General features: G+C 56.8%; 12 protein-coding genes across 12 annotated transcripts; 3 read left to right on the top strand and 9 right to left on the bottom strand.

Annotated features, from left to right (window-relative positions):
• Positions 1-813: 813 nt before the first annotated feature.
• SCHCODRAFT_02664982 (uncharacterized protein) lies at positions 814-3,769 on the bottom strand (the record flags this gene model as incomplete). Its single annotated transcript, XM_003034085.1, has 7 exons — positions 814-1,494; positions 1,770-1,841; positions 1,894-1,923; positions 1,982-2,081; positions 2,140-2,426; positions 2,481-3,450; positions 3,501-3,769. The coding sequence occupies 7 exons, from the start codon at positions 3,767-3,769 to the stop codon at positions 814-816; spliced, it is 2,409 nt and encodes an 802-aa protein (XP_003034131.1).
• A 531-nt stretch (positions 3,770-4,300) lies between these two features.
• SCHCODRAFT_02469967 (uncharacterized protein) lies at positions 4,301-4,726 on the bottom strand (the record flags this gene model as incomplete). Its single annotated transcript, XM_050342684.1, has 1 exon — positions 4,301-4,726. A coding segment is annotated over one exon (426 nt), but the record flags the coding sequence as incomplete, so codon positions are not given.
• On the bottom strand, positions 4,712-5,104 carry SCHCODRAFT_02445272 (uncharacterized protein; the record flags this gene model as incomplete). Its single annotated transcript, XM_003034084.2, has 1 exon — positions 4,712-5,104. A coding segment is annotated over one exon (393 nt), but the record flags the coding sequence as incomplete, so codon positions are not given.
• Positions 5,105-5,195: 91 nt separating this feature from the next.
• Positions 5,196-5,687, bottom strand: SCHCODRAFT_02469674 (uncharacterized protein; the record flags this gene model as incomplete). The annotated part of the gene is made up of 1 exon (XM_050342679.1): positions 5,196-5,687. A coding segment is annotated over one exon (492 nt), but the record flags the coding sequence as incomplete, so codon positions are not given.
• A 9-nt stretch (positions 5,688-5,696) lies between these two features.
• SCHCODRAFT_02726012 (uncharacterized protein) lies at positions 5,697-6,051 on the bottom strand (the record flags this gene model as incomplete). Its single annotated transcript, XM_050347102.1, has 1 exon — positions 5,697-6,051. A coding segment is annotated over exon 1 (345 nt), but the record flags the coding sequence as incomplete, so codon positions are not given.
• A 39-nt stretch (positions 6,052-6,090) lies between these two features.
• SCHCODRAFT_02491158 (uncharacterized protein) lies at positions 6,091-6,405 on the bottom strand (the record flags this gene model as incomplete). Its single annotated transcript, XM_003034083.1, has 1 exon — positions 6,091-6,405. A coding segment is annotated over one exon (315 nt), but the record flags the coding sequence as incomplete, so codon positions are not given.
• A 1,103-nt stretch (positions 6,406-7,508) lies between these two features.
• Positions 7,509-8,627, bottom strand: SCHCODRAFT_02491874 (uncharacterized protein; the record flags this gene model as incomplete). Its single annotated transcript, XM_050342955.1, has 2 exons — positions 7,509-8,005; positions 8,057-8,627. 2 exons carry the CDS (start codon positions 8,625-8,627, stop codon positions 7,509-7,511), a joined length of 1,068 nt encoding a protein of 355 aa, XP_050201920.1.
• Positions 8,628-8,838: 211 nt separating this feature from the next.
• On the bottom strand, positions 8,839-11,554 carry SCHCODRAFT_01138368 (FAD/NAD(P)-binding domain-containing protein). Its single transcript, XM_003034082.1, has 13 exons — positions 11,123-11,554; positions 10,942-11,066; positions 10,814-10,894; positions 10,694-10,762; positions 10,434-10,631; positions 10,197-10,319; positions 9,979-10,100; positions 9,905-9,922; positions 9,680-9,853; positions 9,517-9,612; positions 9,415-9,465; positions 9,113-9,357; positions 8,839-9,061 (listed from the first exon to the last, which is right to left on the bottom strand). The coding sequence occupies exons 1-13, from the start codon at positions 11,287-11,289 to the stop codon at positions 8,992-8,994; spliced, it is 1,539 nt and encodes a 512-aa protein (XP_003034128.1). The 5' UTR covers positions 11,290-11,554; the 3' UTR covers positions 8,839-8,991.
• A 144-nt stretch (positions 11,555-11,698) lies between these two features.
• SCHCODRAFT_02664979 (glutaredoxin-domain-containing protein) lies at positions 11,699-12,151 on the top strand (the record flags this gene model as incomplete). Its single annotated transcript, XM_003034685.2, has 4 exons — positions 11,699-11,722; positions 11,788-11,888; positions 11,948-12,033; positions 12,096-12,151. 4 exons carry the CDS (start codon positions 11,699-11,701, stop codon positions 12,149-12,151), a joined length of 267 nt encoding a protein of 88 aa, XP_003034731.2.
• Positions 12,115-12,842, top strand: SCHCODRAFT_02209371 (uncharacterized protein). The gene has a single exon (XM_050342072.1). The coding sequence runs from the start codon at positions 12,226-12,228 to the stop codon at positions 12,775-12,777; it is 552 nt and encodes a 183-aa protein (XP_050201919.1). The 5' UTR covers positions 12,115-12,225; the 3' UTR covers positions 12,778-12,842.
• A 118-nt stretch (positions 12,843-12,960) lies between these two features.
• SCHCODRAFT_02617028 (uncharacterized protein) lies at positions 12,961-13,358 on the top strand. Its single transcript, XM_050344783.1, has one exon. It carries the CDS (start codon positions 13,057-13,059, stop codon positions 13,321-13,323), a length of 267 nt encoding a protein of 88 aa, XP_050201918.1. The 5' UTR covers positions 12,961-13,056; the 3' UTR covers positions 13,324-13,358.
• A 2-nt stretch (positions 13,359-13,360) lies between these two features.
• Positions 13,361-17,151, bottom strand: SCHCODRAFT_02570897 (uncharacterized protein; the record flags this gene model as incomplete). Its single annotated transcript, XM_003034081.2, has 5 exons — positions 13,361-14,399; positions 14,498-14,571; positions 15,336-15,371; positions 15,571-16,542; positions 16,645-17,151. 5 exons carry the CDS (start codon positions 17,149-17,151, stop codon positions 13,784-13,786), a joined length of 2,205 nt encoding a protein of 734 aa, XP_003034127.1. The 3' UTR covers positions 13,361-13,783.
• Between the last annotated feature and the right edge of the window lie 364 nt (positions 17,152-17,515).

Below are 17,515 nucleotides of genomic sequence, written 5' to 3'. Positions count from 1 at the left end.
TGGTGTGACCTGCCGGCATCTTCCGATGTGGCGTCGAAGGTCTGGTCGAGGCTTCCGAGGCTTGATTGGTCGGCCTTGATATCAAACAATGTTGCGGTAGCACAATGTAAGCCATTCCTGTTCGCTCGGCATCGACAGAAGGCCGCCGATTAGTGGAAGGGAGAGAGGGCCAGGTGGTAGAGGGAGTGAATGCAGCCTACGTCTGAGTAAAGCGACGAGCAACGCAGCACCGAGCCCGCATAGCAGGAGATCAAGACTACCGAGTGGCTCAAGCATGACGAAGTGAGCGCAGAAGGCAAGATTGACGCGCTTCAGCGGCGCGTTGAGCACGCTTATACGAGAGCTTCTGCAGGGGAATCAAATTCCGCGCCACCTCCTGGAATGAAAGTTATGAATGGAGAGTATGTTTGCGGAAGCGCGACGTACCTCGCGGGAGGGCGCTTAAGGCTCCCGTATACCGTCGCTGGCTCGGCATACCGTGAAAGAGGAAGCCGAGCAAGAGGACAAGTCCGCGCCGGCGCCGAAGGTATGCGCTTACGCGCGACAATGAATGGGCGCTAGATGACGCATCTCGGAGGTGTGTACCTTGCGCCGGCAAGCCTCGGTAAACAATATCAAACGGCATTACATAGCCAATGGTACCGACGATAGAGATACACTCGAAACACAAACATACGGGCGCTAAAGAAGAGTGAGTACGGTTCCGCTACCCTTAATGCGTGATCGCGCACCTGAACGAAGGCTTCCCGTGGAAGTGGCTCAGCATCCTCCCAGTCAATGTGCAAGACAGACATGCATTCCTGGCGCATATGACTACAGGTCGAACATTGCGCTGCCGTAGTCCGGAGACGGCGCACGCAGACCTCTGTCAGGCACATCCGCATCGACGTAGACCAACGCCTTGACCACAACACCCTCGTACATCCTCTCCCGACTTCTCCAATCTAGAAATGCATACCACGCATCGAGCGTTGCTGGCCAGATGCCGCCCAAGTAGTGCACAACGATGTGTTGCAGGTTCGGGAGCATCGACGAGCAGCTCAGAGTCTTGAGTGTCGTTGCATCCATCAGCGTCCGTGTTCCCGGGTATCCATTTATTGACAACGAGGTCAAGCTCGTAAGCTTACCGAGGCAGCGCACGAAGTAGGCCGCGGATTCGACAAAGACGTGCTCAACCTTGAGCGCCTCCATGGAGTTCTCCCCGCGTTCTAGCAGCGCAAGGAGCGAGGCGAAGACATCTCCATCGCCAGACGCCTCCGTCGAGAGGCTCAGGTCGACATGAGTAAGTCGCGGGGCAACGATATACGCCAGGACGGTGTGCGTGTACTGCGAGAGGCGAACGGACGAAAGGCGCGGGAGTGCTATGTGCGAGTATGAATCAGGGAGGCAATCGGAATGATTCCGCCACGCCTCCACTGACAGCTCGAGCTCTTCGAGCCTCAGCCCCAGTGAGAAGTTCGGATATGCCAGCCAATCCCACGCAATGGTAGCCACCTACGCCAGCCTGCCTTGGTTTCAGTAGTCTCTAGTTTGCTCAGCATACGAAAGTGGCTGCAACATCTATGGAGGACAATGGATGACATTGTACTTTGAATAGCATACAGTAGCGTTGCCTAGAGTAGGCTGCTAGCTACTCGAGACTATGGGTAAAAACTGGAGCCAATACTAGCCGATCCTGCCCATAGACGTGCGTCGGCATCACGTTTGCGTCGTGCTCGATCCCTGCAGTACTAGGTCAGCGCTGCCTTCGCACCACCGTGCCCACGAACCTCGGCACCTGACTTCCCCGCGTTGCCCTTGTCCACTTCGGCGAAGTACACATCCAGTGAGTTGTGCGACTTCTACAAGTGCATTAGAGAAGCAGATGGCGAGGGCGTAGTGCAAGACTTTTACCGCGATGTCCTTCGCCCGCTTGACGTAGTGCTGAAGTGAACGGAGACCGATGAGAACGACGCGAGTAAAACAATTCAAAGCCATGTACCTTGTACTCCTCGTTCCCTTTGATAGAGTCCCACGCGGTCTTCGTGGCGGCGTATTGCGCCTTATCGTCTTTGCGGCGACAATCGTGCGCAAACAAGTTGCTGGAAAACCAATGTCAGCAGGTAAAGGTCAGCGTACCAGCAGCGATACACGACGTACAATGCGGTAACCTTCAAGCCCAATACCCACGCCTTTGTTCTCGGCAGCGTAGCCTTCGTAGCCTTCGCAGCGACGGACTGGCCGCCGAGCTGACCTTGCGACGATGCGTGTCCATCCGCAGATGCATCGCCCGCCTGGGAAGCGGGCGCCGGCGGGTTCCCCGAGCTGTCCGACGGCAACATCGGTGAAATGACATTCCCCGTGTCAATGAGGGTGACGTTCATTCTAGCCTCGTCTATCAGCAAGAACGTCGCAAACGCGGGACGCACGTACAACGGATTGATGACCTACAGGAGTGCGTCAAGGTGGGATCTTCACTCGAGAGACTGCGGTAAGCGTACCTTGTATCGGACAGTTGCATCGTCCGTCTTCTGTCTCTTGTTAGCAGTATCACTAGTATTGTTCTCGGAGCTATGCATCCGCTTGTTGGATGAGTGCCGAGGCGGAAGCGTAGCAGCAGAGCGCTCGTCAGGCAGGGAGCTGGAGTCCACAGAGTCGAGGCTTTGATGAGCGGGAATAACAGCATCGGGATTGTCGGCGCTGTCAAGCGCAATTAAGGTCGAGAAGTCAAGTGAGGGGCGCGTAGTCGCCGTAATAGACAATGGCGGCAGAGCAGGATGCGTCGATTTGTGCGTAATCAGAGCAGGTGTGGGTGTATGCGAAAGCAGAGCGGGAGTGGTGCGCTCTGACTTGATGCTGCGTCCTTTCGGAGGGAAAAGATCGGCGCGGGACTGTTTCCACGAGGAGTACGCGACCTGCCAGAGTCTCTTGAACTTCCAGTGGTCGTCGCAGTAGTTGATCTCGGGGAATTGCTGGTACATCTCGTGCTGGATGTAGCGCAGAGTCTCGACACCGACGTCGCCGTAGTTCGGAACCGGCTTGCCTTCGCGAGAGACTTGATTGAGGCATTGTCGGAAGTGTTCTCGAAGTACTGCGACGCGTGCAGGGTCGATGATCGAGCCGTCCTTGTGGCGAAGGAAGCGTAGCGCCTTGTTGAGCGGCTGCTCTGCAGCATCGGCCGCGGTCTTCGAGTATTTGTCTAGATCTTCCGTAGTCCAGCAGACCTTCTCGCTGAAGTTTTCGTCACGACGTGGGGGGTGAATGGGATAGGAGGTGGTGGCAGTAGCCGAGCCTGCAGTTGAAAACGTGCTCTTCATCTTGTCGCGGAGCATAGTGAGTTTCTTGATGTTGTCGTCGATCTTCTGTACGCCGTCGTCTATTCTCTTGAGGCCTCCTTCGAGCCCGAGAGTTGCTGCTTCGACAGCCTTGAGCGCAAGTTCCAGCTTGCCGCCAAGGTCCATATATGCGCGTCTAAAGCTGAAGTTAGTTGGAGTTCGTGACAGTTAGTGGTATAGGCGCACCTTGTAGAGTTGCTATCCATCTCCAGCATGTTGTACTTGATCTGAAGTTGCTGATACTGCATTTGCCAGAAGGTACCGTTCGTACTCGGACGCATAGAGCCGGCGTGTGAGTTGTTGGGCATGGTGATACTGTCGAACGAGCCTAGTCCGTAGCCTTCGAGGGAGCCCGGGACACTGTCAGTCTTGTGGAAGTTAAGCGAGTCCATGATGGGCAGGAGCAGGAAGGAAACGGATGAGGACAAGACGTGTAGCGGCTTCGCATTGCGCATCACATGAGCATCCCCTTTTGGACGGGCCATTGTTCAAGAGGTCAGAATGCAATTGGCGTAGATCAGAAGCGTTAATAGAGATTCATTATGACATGTATTAATCCTCCTCCTCTTCCTCCATACCCAGCCCTCCCAGCTGTGCAAGTTCGAGACCTAACTTCTCCGCGACAAAGAACCGAATAGCTTGTCCTGGAGACGGCAAGAAAGGCAGATTACCCGCGACGTTGGGGAACTCGGGGAGCCTACCAAATGTTGGCAGTGGCACCATACCGACAACCGACTTGATCTCCTGCACCCGCACGACGTACGCGTCATGTTTATTGGCCGTGCATATCGCAAGAGCCTGATGTGTCTGGTTGAGTATCTCGGTGTCGGGAGGCGAGTATCGGTGGACCATCGCAAGAGCAAGGGGTTCTTCGAAGCCTTCAATGCGGTGCAGAAAGTAGTACAGCACCTCCGCGATGAAGGAGCGGGTGTTGCGTGTGACCTGGAGGCGGTGTCAGTATATATCTGGGAAGTAACGCACGCACTCACTTTGACATTCCGGGCAATGCGCATTCCACGACCGTGCATCCGACCGCTTTCCTTCCACTCTGACCGGGCGATCTGTCCATTCGGCAGAGCAAGCCGTGCCCACCGCATGACACGTAGAGTACCGCGCTGGGAGGTACGGCTCGACGGCGGCAATCCGGACTCGACAAGGAAGTCCTGAAGCGCGCGAGCCTGAACCTGCGGCACGTCCACCGGCGTCTCGTCACGCGCGCTTCGCAAGCTGTAGCCGCTGCCAGCGTCGTGAGCGTTTCGTGGTGCACGCCTCTGGTTGTGCGATGCCAGGCCAGGCATGAGAGCTCTGACGGCATTGAGCTGTGCGCGACGGACGGCGCGTTCGGAAAGGTTCATGTACGGGTTGGACGGCTGTCGTATCTCTTGTCCTAAATTTCCAATTGTGCGCTCCATCGTCCACTGCGAGTACAATCCGGGTGGTCCAAGACGCTGGACCTCGAGAGCCACATGTGTCAGTGAGTGGATGCTCTGTCTCACGAAGTGGAAGCGGCTGGTCCGTCGTTGATAATAGATCTTCTCGTAGTCCGCAACGAAGGTGAGTAGATATCGATGGGCTTGAATGAGGTCCGATGATGATATCGAGCGCTGGTGCAAGATGCGGAGTCCAGTGACGAGCATGCAGAAGTTGGAGTAGTAGGGCTCTGGAAGGATGCGGTAGAGCAGCCCTGGACCAAGGACGAAGAGGTAGGTGAGATATTCAATGGCCTTGTACCCGGAGTTGATCTTCTCGGCCGGATTCCGAGGTGGTCTGTCGAAGGACCCAGGCAGGTACGGAGTCGCATCCGCTACCGTCTTCCCATGAGCCTGTTCAATTGGTCAGGTAAATCTCGTCGCTAAACAGATGTCATACCTTCCACATCTCGTCTCTGAGAACTGCCCATGACCACCGTGCCGTAGAGTCGCCACGGTCTCGGTCGCAGTCAAGAGTCCCCCTCCATAGCCCAAGCAGCACGTCCGGGAGATTGAGTGCAGCATGGTGCATCAGATCGCCCGGACAGCACTGCGGCACGGGCAGTATACGGGGCAAGCCACTGAATATACTGGGCTTGTTGATGCCCGTTTCCTGCCGGCGGCTGACGAAGTCGCGCTCAGTGCGTGACTGGCCGAGATGGCGCAGGTTCTTGTCGAAGGTGACCTGGTCGAAGGATGGCAGTGCGGTGACATCAACGCTAGGGTGGTTGCAGTCCTGATGACGGTTGCAGCCTGGGAAGTCAACCGCAGCGGACATGACAGGATAGTACTGCCCCGTCTGCGGTTTGTGCCGGCCCTTTAGCCTGCAGAACCTGCGGCAACCGAGAGTGGCCAGATGACCATTGTTGCCATTGAGATCTTGCATTGCGGGTCCATCGGCGGTGATGAGAAGGACGAATGGTCGGTTGATGACCAGCTGGCGTCGAGCACCGTTCCATACCCGAAGACCTTCTTGCTGAATAGCGGCGAGATGCTGAAGTGACGGAAGGAGGAATGACTCGAACACCTTTGGCTTCCGTGGTCCTGGGATGACGAAGGACGGCAGTACATAGTCCTTGAGGTACCGCAAGCTGGGCGGCAGGTCGTATATCACCCATATCGCTATCCATACGTCACTCTGCTTGCTGCGGTAAAGTTGCGCACCGTCGATGGAGAACATCAAGACCGTGTCGTCCTTGTCGATGCCGAGCGTGCTCTGGTAGGCATCCCCACAGAAGACGTCGTCGTACTTGTCCATCTGTATCCGTCCATGCACATCCGTCTATAGCGAATCAGAGTCGATTACTTTAGGAATATAGGACACTCACGTTCGCGCGAAGCTCTCGGGTCTTGCGGTCCCGGTATGCCATCGCTTCTGCTGTAGTTGGGTGCCGGTAGAGCGCCTGCAGTTGCGGGCCTATGGGCATGGTGTAGAAGGACTGCCGAGGGATTTCAACCTGCCCCCCGGATGCAGCGAGGCGGGTTTGGTCGTAGCGGGGTTCGTTACAATGATTGCACACCTTGAGCGTAGCGAATGGACCCGTGAACGCGATGCAGGAGTTGACGCACATGTCGTGCTTCACTGGGACGACGCCGCTGATGCGACCAACCAGGCGCTTGATGCTGTCGAGAGAGCGCAAGTCATCTTGCGGGTACCGTCGGTGGATGGCCTGGCGAGTGTCCTCATAGACTGCCTCTGACGTGTTCGTTGTGGCCGCGAACAACTCGAGCGCGAGCTGCGTATCCGGATCCAGGTTCTCAATGTGTCGTGGTGGATCCAAAAGCCTTGCAAGATCGTCGCCAGCAATGTCACCGTTGCTGATCGTAGCTTGACGAACAGCACGTATGAACTGCTGCGACTGACTGAATGAGGCGATGCACGACTGAGGGTCCTCGAACTCAGCGTCCTCGCCGGTTTCGGGCGGCGCACGAGGGTCGTCCGGTACGATTTGATTTCGTCGAGCCTGTTCCAATGCCGCTGCGTGGACGTCCTCCTCGCTGAGCTGGACGGGTGGTGGAGTGCTACGCCGTACGCTACCTGGGGCCGAGCTTTCCGCACGCTATACGCGATGTTAGACACCGGTACTCTATTGAAAGTATATGGTACACGCACCTGAGAGGACCGCATTGCAGGAGACTGTGTAGCAAGGCTCGTCGCCCGGCTGATGGAGGGGGGCGAACGAGGAGTGGTCCGGGTGGCAGCATGAGCATGCCCTTGCGATTCCGAGGGTATGATAGGTTCAGGAATGCGCGACTGGTTGTGGCGCCTGTACGTCGTAGCAGGGACGAGGCGACCCTCGTCGCCGCCAGACTTGCGACACTTGTCGCAATGGCATTGGCGAGATGGTTCGGGAGCACGAGTAGACATTGCTGTAGAAAGAGGGGATGGGAGAGGTATCGCTACCGCGTTCTTGCTTTTATACTCGAAATTTCATTGAATCTACATAGGGGGACAGCAGAGGCGGTACTACTGGCTGATCTGGAGAGGTCTCTTAGTTCGCTTCCCTGGCGTCCTGGTGAGAGACACGCACCTCAGACTCCACTGTAGAGTAGAGGCGAGAGGGGAATACCCCAAGCAACCTGTTCTACCTAGACGGTGTGTGGTGCTGGCATTGTGTAGCTGTACCTGTCGGATCCTACATCCTCGTAAGGAAAGCATGGTGGAATCAGCAGTGGGACGCACCTGGCCGGTCGCCGCAGATGGAGCGAGCCTCGATAGCACTCCTCACATGGCCTTCGTGCACCTACCGCCAGTACATCTGCAAACATCATCAGTTTTGGAAGACTGTAGCGCGTCTCCTGCGCAGCGCCTGTCGACGTGTCGCTCACCTTGGTATGTGTCAGCGATGGTGAACGTCGCAAGCGTCGGCGGAGTGGTCCCATCGGGCGGATACTCGCGCCCCTCTGCATCCCGAAAGCAGCCTAACCGACCGAAAGCAACAAGTAGAAGAAGCAATGACTGATTCAATCGAAGTGAGGATCCGACATTGTCGACGCCGTTCGAAGCAAAGCAAGTTTGATCGAGAGAAGGGGACACGTTGACGATCGAATGAGGAAGGAGCGATGAATGACGTCGTTTCATCCTTTTCCATCCTTTTCCATAGAAAACTATAGGCTGCCATTGCGTGGAATTGTCTGGCCTAGGGCACTTCTCACTGGGCCTCAGCGCGCAGTGTCGAAGTACGTCGAGGAAGAATGACGTATGATATCCGCTTTCTCGATCTAGATATATCTGTATCAGAACAAGACTACCCAGGAGAAGAAGAAGCGCACCGCATTGAACTAGGCTACAGATGCTCAATCTGCGCAATTGCGGTGCATGGGCGACGAAATCGACGCAGCGATATACGCAGGGCGGGTTGAGAACGGTGCTGAGGTTTTTGAGCAAAGGAAATTCCAGGTGGCTGAGATCTGCGAGGTTCTCAGAAGAAGTGCACAGTGCTACGGAAGCCCATCTCGAAGCATAATTCTCCAACAAGGATGCGACTTCCATCCTTTCGACACATTCCGAATCGGCAGTGAGATGCAGGGGAACAGCGCCCGCGTGCGCAAGTAGAAACCTGAAGACATCTGGCTGGTCGCGAAAGATATCCAGATCGATGGATGAGAACAGCTGCGGGGTATTGAGCGCGATGTTGCGCCAGTCGACGCACACAAAGGTGATGGAAGACAGGATGAAATGAAGCGCGGCTTGTCCGGAGAGAGTTGAAACGCTGTACAAGAGGATCTGAGAAACAACCTCCGAAGGAAGCGCTCCGATAGGCGCGTCCTGGGGCATCGCGACCCCGGCTTGACTCGACCATTCTTCCAGGGTCGTGGCGAGTTTCGAGATAACGTCCGCCATCGCTCGACTCGAATTGACAGTCAGCTTCTCTTGTCACACGTGCGAGATATGCTTCAGAATGATTACCTCGAGCTTCAAGGGCGGCCGCTATCGTGACCGGCGAGGTGACGGTCGAAAGCAAGAGGGAGAGTGAAAGCGGTGACGCCACGCGTGCGCTAGGGGCAGATTTCCCACGCTGGAATACGTCCAGGAGTGGGTGAAAAAGTCACCGGAATGGAGTATAACTGGCATACACAAAGAGGATATGATACACTGATGGTACCTATAGGATCTAATGATACATGCTGTTGAACCGAACGCAGGAAATCCGAGCCTTACCAAGATACATTACCGGAAAGCAAACCAAACACAAGACCTGCGCGAGCTATAAGACCGCCCGTCGCAAAGCCTCCAAGCTATCCTGGACCATCCCATCTGTCGACGTCGACCACGCCCTATTGAATAGGCGTCAGTACCAAAGATCAACAGGGAGAAACTCGTCTCACCATTCCCAGTCGCGTTGCATTTGCTCGCCGAGCTCAATGAGCGCCACACACTGCGCCTCCCCTTCCAGCGCGTCAAAGTCAATGCCGTGGTAATTCAACGCGAGAAGGTGGCCGTTAACGCGCGAGCGCTCTTGCACATCTTGAGCTACAGGTCGACGAGCGGTGTCATATACGCGGAGGGCAGCGGAGACGTTGGCGCGAGTGACGGCGGGATCGCCGAGAAGGTGCGCGAGGAGCCATGCGTCCTACAGAGGAGCGAGTTAATCAGCAACGAAAATGTCAATCACAAAGTTCAAGCTCACCTCCACCGCCTGTCCAGCGCCGCTTCCTTGGAAGGGTGTCATCGAATGAGCCTGATGAGATGTATCAGATGCATGCGACATTGCCCACGAATGCATACGCACAGCATCACCCAAAAGCGCCGTACTTCCATGCGCGAAGGTCGGCAAGCCCGGCGGCTTCGTCGTATGCACCGCCCATCTCAGCGCACCGTCCACGCACTGACAGTCGAGGATCAGCTCTCGCGAGTCCGACTCGAACGACAGGCAAAGCAGTCACGGCACTCACATCCAACATCGCCTGCACCTCCAGCTCCCATCCCTCGAAGGCGCCCGCGAACTCGGCCTTTGCCGCCTTGCGCATCCACTCGCCGGGGTGAACGCCGTGCTCCTGCGCGGGGTCGAAGGTGAAGAAGATCACGTTCAGACAGGCGCCGTTCTGAATCGAGTAGCCGACGATGCACTGCGTCCGGGGTCAGCACGAGCGGAAGCGACGGCCACCGTCGCTACGCACCGCATTCTTCCCAAAATACTGTCACACGAAGAGTTAGCATCCCATCATCGTGCACGTCTGGGCGAACGACGTACCAGCATGGGATTCGACAGGAGCGAGTGCGCAGGCGCGCGCTCCCTCAGCTTGTCCGCCGAGATCAAAACCCGATACGCGACGAAGCCACTCCACACGGGCTGCGCAGCCGCTGCGAGCGCGTCTGCTTCCGCCTGTCCAACCCTCCCCTCCGCCAACGTGCCCGTCCCCGCCCACGCTTCTCCACTCCCCGCCTCCCTCGGCCTCGCCGCCTCCGCACGTACATCCTCCGCCCCAGCCTGTCGAGTAGCCTCGGACACCACCCGCTCCATCATCCCGACGCGGACGCGCGATTTAAGGCCGTCTGCGCCGATGAGTACGTCGCACGTCGCGACGGTGCCGTCTTCGAAATGCAGTTGGATGGGGCGGTCGTTAGGAGGGATTGGTGGGGCCAGCAAAGAGGGGGAGGGAGAGTACAGAGAGGAAGAGGAGGAGAAAGACGAGACGTTAGGCGCACAGCCAGAGGGGGATGGGAAGAGGGAGGAATTGAGCGAGGTATAGGAGGGAAGCGTAGAGGAGGACACATCAGGTGATGAAGAGAAGTCGGTATATGAGGAGAGTCGTTTCGAGCAGACGACATTGTCGCGGCCGAGCTTCTTGAGGCGTGCGACCAGGACGGTCTGAAAGTCGGCGCGGTGGACGCGCAGTTGGCGGCCTGGAATGAAAAGACGATGGGATTAGCAAAGTTGATTGCGTCGAAGTGGAGAAGATACTCACCTTTCGCTTGTATGGTATAGAAATGATAGCTCTCGACTTGGTCGCTCTTGCGGCAGATAAATTTCGTGTCTGCACTTCCTCGTTAGCGGTTAGTACGCGCATGCGTAGCACAAGGCCCACCTTCTTCCTCTCCTGCCTCGACGCACGAGCGCTCCATAAGCTCTTCCTCCAAGCCGAGTCTCTTGAGAATTTCCCTAGGTCCTAACCTCGCTCAGCTCGCTACAGCTTCGCGGATGATTTGCACTTACTCGGCCAAAAGCCAATACCCGCGCCCACCTCCGCGAGTCGAGAAGCGCCCTCGTAGACCGTAACGTCTATGTCTGGATATCGCGCTAGACAGAGCGCGGCTACGAGTCCTCCGATTCCGGCGCCACTTCACGTAACAATCGTCGTCAGTCCCGCGAAGCCCGACCGGCGCATCGGACTCACCATATAGCCACGCGAAGTCGGGGTCGTCCCATCGTGGGTGGGCCGAGGGAAAGTGGCGAGGGTAAAGAAGGGCAGCAGGAGGTACATGAGCACCGCCGAGTCCCGTAGTCATCGCGATGCCGAGCGTGAGAGCCGGACTGTGAAAGCCAGTGCCGCGTGAAGCGCATGTGGATGGTCGCGACCACGTTGTGCGAGGGGAAAAATCGGTGTAGTCAGGTATATATACACCTCGCCGGAAGACGCGCATTCGGTAGACCGAAGTTCTAGCTACCCTGTGCTGCATGCGCGCTCGTCGGGGGCCGGTATTGACCTGTCCGAGCCCGATGCGCGGTCAGGAAAGGCTAGCGCCAGTAGAGAGAGATAGAAAGTCCGACAGGCGTCCTCAATGGGCCTGGAGGCCGTAATCCGCGGCCACGGGACAATCATAGCGTGGGCGTCGGGACCAACATAGGAATGTCCAGAACGGGAAGTGCGGAAATGACGGATCAGGCGCCACGTGTGCGCCATGTTCGGCGCGTGCCTCTACCCGGCGCTTGCTCCCGGCCACGTTGTACTTCTCGAACTAGAACGCCCATCATGTCTGTAAAGGCGCTTGCTGAGGTAGGCGAGCTAGAAGATCTCACACGAGCATCGTATCTAATGAGAGCTAGGCTGCTATCTCGCAGAACGCAATCTGCGTGTTCTCCCGCAGCTGGTGCCCATACTGCACGCGGGTCAAGTCCCTGCTTGATACCAGGTTCCCCGATGCACAGAGGAAATACCTCGAGTAAGCTCAGACCAAGAACAATGACGACGCGATTGATAGGGCACTGACCCTTCCGACAGGCTCGATAAGATGGACGAGGGTGACGACATTCAGGGCTATCTCCAGAGCAAGACGGGCCAGCGAACGGTACCGAACGTGTTCATTAGTGCGTATCCCATTCGCTTCCGGCCTTCAAGTCTTATTCACATATATTCTTCACTCCCTCAGAGCAGAAGCACATCGGAGGTAAGCTTACTCTCAGCTCGACCCTTGTACTTCACTGACGAGCGTCTGCTATAGGCTGCGACGATACGACCGCCATGGTCCAGTCGGGCAAAATCGCCGAGATGCTGAAGTCATGAGCGCCATGCACCGCTCAAGAACACGAGTCTTCGCCTATATCGACGATTACATACTACCCGACGCTCTTGTTACCCTAGATGGCAATGCGCTAGACAACCTATTGAACATCGTTGCTACGCTTGACGACACGTTTTTGCGCCTCCTCGCCTCCGACCTTCGAGGAGCTCGCGCGTTCCGAGGGAAGAGGGAGGGAAGTCTTCCATGGAATCTCTCCGTCGATGACGAACAGCCGGACCCGCTGAGCTTCTTCGTGCCCGGTATGCGGTCGACGACCAGGGGCGGGCCACATAAGCACCGCTTGTTCGCGGCGAGCTTAGCGCGAGTTACGTTAGACGCCGGGTGGCGCGTGGCTTCCACGTCCATGCCAACTTCGCCCACTAACCATCTTCGAGCTATAGCTGCCCCCGAGGCGCGTGGTCGCACATCATCAGCAAGCTCGCAGACGCGTACGCGCGCACTAACCGACACTACGCGCATACTTCTGATGGCCTCAAGACGATGTTCAGGGCAGTCAACTGCTGAGTCAGGGCGCGCTTTACTCTTCTGAGTGAATGCCTGCTCTCCTCGTCTGGCGTGTTCTCGCCTAGTCTCTGACCATACGGCGTCGTTCCTGGAAGATACTACAAGGAGAACGACCTTGTTTGGCCGCGCATGACAATCAACATTGCGAGTGAGGTTACGACTGAAGCGGCAACCGCATGCACCAGACGACAAGCCCCACTCGTTCTGGTGGACTGCAGGCGACCAGCTTCCGTACTCTAGAAGGTAAGCAAGGCAGTTCGAGCGCCGTCACCATCGCCCTACTTAGTTCGTCGACTAAACAGGGATGCGAGACACGCGCAGACCTCGTACACTCAACAAACACACCGGCAGTGATCTCGAGCTAGCTAGGCCCATACCGAGTCCAAGTCCAATGGCGCCTGTCGAGATGGACATTCGTCCGTCCGCGGCGGTGTTATACGTATACAATAGCTCGTGGCCTCAGGCATCACGCGTAGCGTCCTCGAAGCCGTACTTCGTGACCTATGTCCTGCACGCGAAGATCCCGATCATCGTCCTCGCCTCCATCTCGTTACAGCACGATTATACTTAGTACAATAATCTCATCGATATCATGACGAGAAAACCATAGCTCGTTCTGATGAAGCGTCCCTGGTAGTACAAAGGGTAGGTTCGAAGGTTAGATTGCATGCGCGGCCGACCGCGAGACCAACCGGGCGCGCTATGTCGATGACCGAGGTGCCCGATGCTGATGGTTCCAGCGCCCTATGCTGATGGCTCGAGCGCCAGATGTCGATGGCTCAAGGGATCCTCTACAGGACAGCAACACGCCAGCCGAGAGCGCGCAGCGCAGCGTGCTTGGCTTACCATAGGTCTACGAGAGCCGCTTCGCTGACCTGCGCCGTGGCCTTGCGGCGGAAGAGGCGCGCGAAGAAAGACCTCTTGTGCGCGCGCGAGCTCTTGATACCCCGCTGCGCCCGCGCGCTCTCGACGCCCTATGCAGACATCCGCACCCACGAGCGCGCCACGACATGAGGGGGCCACTCACGTAGCTACCCAGCACGCTCGTTCGGGCCTTGCGTCGCCGGCGCTTCGGGCGTCGCGCTAGGCACATGCGCGAAGTCTCGCAGGGAGTCGACCGTGGAGCGACGGTTCACCGACCGCGCGGCCATCGCCGTCGACCCGCGCACCGACCGCGCGACCTCGCGCAGAGACTCAATAGTGAGGTAGTCGCGGACGTGTCGCTTGAGGGGCACGGCGAGCAGCGTAGCCTGGTCGTCATCCGGGTTCGCCGCACCTTCATCGGAGGCGCGCGGTCCTTCGGTGCTGCTTTCAGCATCGGACTGCGCATTGACGCACCGCGTTTGCTGCTCGTCCTGCTGCCCGAGCCAAGTCTCAACGACGAGCTTGGACTTCTCAATCTTTAACGTGTCAGTGATGGACGAGGGTACGCATACGTCACCTTCATCTGCGTGGGGTCCTCCATTCTCGTCTACGCGAAGACCACCCTCCGCGTCCGACGCGACGGCATCGGTCAAGAGAGGAGGTGCGTCCGCGTGCTCCTGTAAAGCTTGCTCTTGAGAGGCGCACTCGGACGCGGGCCTGTACTCAGTAACCATCGGGCTCGACAGGTGCCGAGGTCGGGGCCAATGGAAGGCTCGGGTGTAGCTGAAGATCGACCCACGCAGGGCAGCAAATTCAAGTACACAGGGAAGCTCATCTTCCACGAGCGCAAGAAGACAAGCCTTCTATAAGAATAAGCTGACTAGGCGAAGTCGAAGTCGAAGTCGAAGGCGAAAGTCGCCAAGGGTAGTCGAAGGTCCGCACGCGGTCGCGCAGACTTGGATGCCGGTCGTCAAGCGCCGTCAGAGCGAAGGGAGTCTCCAGAGTCGTGTAGAGTACGGAGAAAAAGGGATATTCAGATCCAGCAAGGGAGGTATGTGATACGGCTAGGAAGAATGGTGATGGTAGGATGCAAGAGGCGACCGCACGTGCGCAGCGTCAGAATTCCGATTCAATTCGGCAACTGCCATCATAATGTGCGTTTCGTACGTGGGGGGCGTCCTTTACAATACAAGTGTCCCCCCATATATGAGCCAAACCTATTGGGGGCCTTTTCACTGTACCTAAATGCCGCGCGAGAGGCAGTGGGTGATGTCCACGGAGGAATCAGGATATGCCGCCCAGCCTAATAGGTCGCGTCGAGCTCAATAGTTCATAACGCGGGATGGTCGACGTGAGCGAGGGGTGAGGTCCATAGCTGAGCTTCCGAGATATATTTTGAATACCTCGAACAAATATAAATACAGGCAACGGCGTGAGCTCAGGAGGACCGTGGCTCGGGGACCGGCTCCCCGATCTCTGTGCCTCTAGAAAAATTCTCAAGCGCAATCCGACACGCATTGTGGAAATGCGAGGTATACATGTATATGAGAAGTCGCGTACGTGGCGCGATATAGGGTGAAATGCGAGATATACAAGAACACTATAGCTGCATGTCCTCAGCGAGTAGATGGACAGGAATCGAATCAGCGTAATAACAATGGCTGTGTGAGCGCGTCGTGTCTATGGCGGCTTGAACGCCAGTGCGATACGAACACGTACTTTCAGGTTACATTCGAGAAAACAGTTCCAGCCGTACTAGTAATCGAAAAGACAAGTCGTGATGATGGAAACTACCGAGATTCATGCGAGCGGAAAAAGCATACAGAGGCAATCACGCCATTGGCGACAACGACGGCTGTTTAGTAGTCTGTATTCTAGTAAAAGTCCAAGAGTTTGTAAGCATCACGACGAGCGTGCGCCTGCACAAGCGCAAGCACAAGCACGAAGCACTCACCTCCGGACCTTGGAATTCGCCCCATGTCGGTATCAAATCTCCATCAATATCCTCGTCTGCTGTATACGCATTGGCGTAGAAGACGTCCAGAGGACGCAGGGAGACCCCCTCCTCGTCTTCCTGGTCGGAAACGCTCGGATGCCGGGATAGCGCCAATCTGCGGAGCGATTCCACGACTTCGTCCGCATCATTGTCGGGGAGTGAGAAGTCGATGGAGAGATAGCGCAGGTTGGGAAGTGGGCATAGTGCATTGGGTGGGGTATCGACGCCGTCGACAGGGACACCACCACGCGTGAGACCATCGAATATCTCGCTTGCAAGATCGTATTCCCATTGATCGTTCGACTCCAGACGAAGCCATTCTAGTTGCGGAAGCTTTCGGAGGATTTTGAGCACAGTAGAGTCAGGATATGCGTCGTCGATGGCGAGCTTGGAGAGCACTTCGGATTGCGAGACATTATCGAGCGCTTGTAGGAAAGCATCTGATTGTTCTGAATCGACAAGGAATTCTCTCAAGCGCATGAACTCGAGAACGGGTGCCTCGATGAACCCGAGACAGGTGAAACCGTCGCGACAAAAGTGGAGTTCGCGGAGTCTTGAGAAGTGATAGGGGAATGAATGCGGTATTACAGCGTCACATTCCAAAAGTTCCACTTTCAGCACCTCCAGCGTCGGTGTAACTTGCTCCAGTAGCTCCAGTAGAAGACAGGCAGGATCACTGCAATCGTACATGCACAGGCTCATATAGGATAGCCTCCAGCATTCTGGGAAGCGTGAGCGAACGGGGTTGCTGTAGCAAATATCCAAGTCCACACGACGGACATTCAGTGCATCGCGCAGATCGCTGAAGAGGAGGACCTCGCTAGATGGCTGATTGTCGTCATCGGCGCTCACTACCGGCCCCAGAAGGGCTCCCAACGTCTCTAGTGCCGCGCACGAGACGGAGTCTGGGAGGCAGCCGACGTTGTTGGGCTGCTCGATAAAAAGAGTGCGCCAGCGATGACTCTCTCAACGCAGCAGGTCCCATGCCAATGGGGTCGACGCATTCCAATACTTCCGCGGATGGAGCTTCACGTTGAGAGGGCTCTGCTTCGTGCGCCGAAGCTTGCACTCGAGAGCCGTTACCCCGTCCTTGGAGCATAGACTGGACCACAGCTGCGCAGTGTCGAGCGCGACGGAACGCCACACGCGACAGACGTCCGCGAAGTGATACCGATGATACCGATTAGAGAAACGTTCCCATGGAAGCTCAATGGGGGGCGGTGGAGTAGGGGCCACGAACACGAAGATCTCAGCGAGAATCTCGGGCGGCAGGCGTCTCCAGGGCGCCGTCATAGCCTTATTCAGGCGTATCTGCTCGTCCGCGTCGCGTAAGACCTGGTCGGCGTCGCGTAGGATCTGGTGTAATCGCGAGATTGCAGGGATGAGGGTGCTCTGTGTCTTCTCCATGTTCGCCGTCAGCTCCTCGAGGCGGGTTGTCAAGTCGCTTGTTAACGCGTTGTGATTTGTGCGATAGATGTCGAGGGTAGCCAGCCTCTGACTCTGAGATGTGAGGCCCTCGAGGGCCGCGGTGGCCTTCATGATGTGCTCCTGCAGATCGGCCTCGTGGTCGGTATCCACTACCAGCTCTCGAGGTTAGCTGCGCAGACCGGGCTCGAATGCATGACAACTGACTTTTGTGGTGTCTCTTCGAGTCTAAGGGGTTTCCCAGAGGACGGGCGACGTCGTGGACGCGGTGAAAACGTCGAAGATGAGGGGAGAAGACAAGCTCTCTTGGGCCGATCTAGGGCCGAGCGCAAAGTCACGATTACGTTAGGGCATGCAACGGTAGATCTGGTAAACTACCGGTTCAAAAACCGCGGTATTTCTGAACTCCGCCTACCGCGGTAGAATATTCCGGTCAAGCCGCGGTTTGCCGCGGTTGCCACGTGCTTCCTCGCTCACA

Source organism: Schizophyllum commune (assembly GCF_000143185.2).
Source record: "Schizophyllum commune H4-8 unplaced genomic scaffold SCHCOscaffold_3, whole genome shotgun sequence".
Taxonomy (NCBI): Eukaryota; Fungi; Basidiomycota; class Agaricomycetes; order Agaricales; family Schizophyllaceae; genus Schizophyllum; species Schizophyllum commune.
Note: the sequence above shows the minus strand (reverse complement) of the source record. Positions and strands in the feature narration are given on the sequence as shown.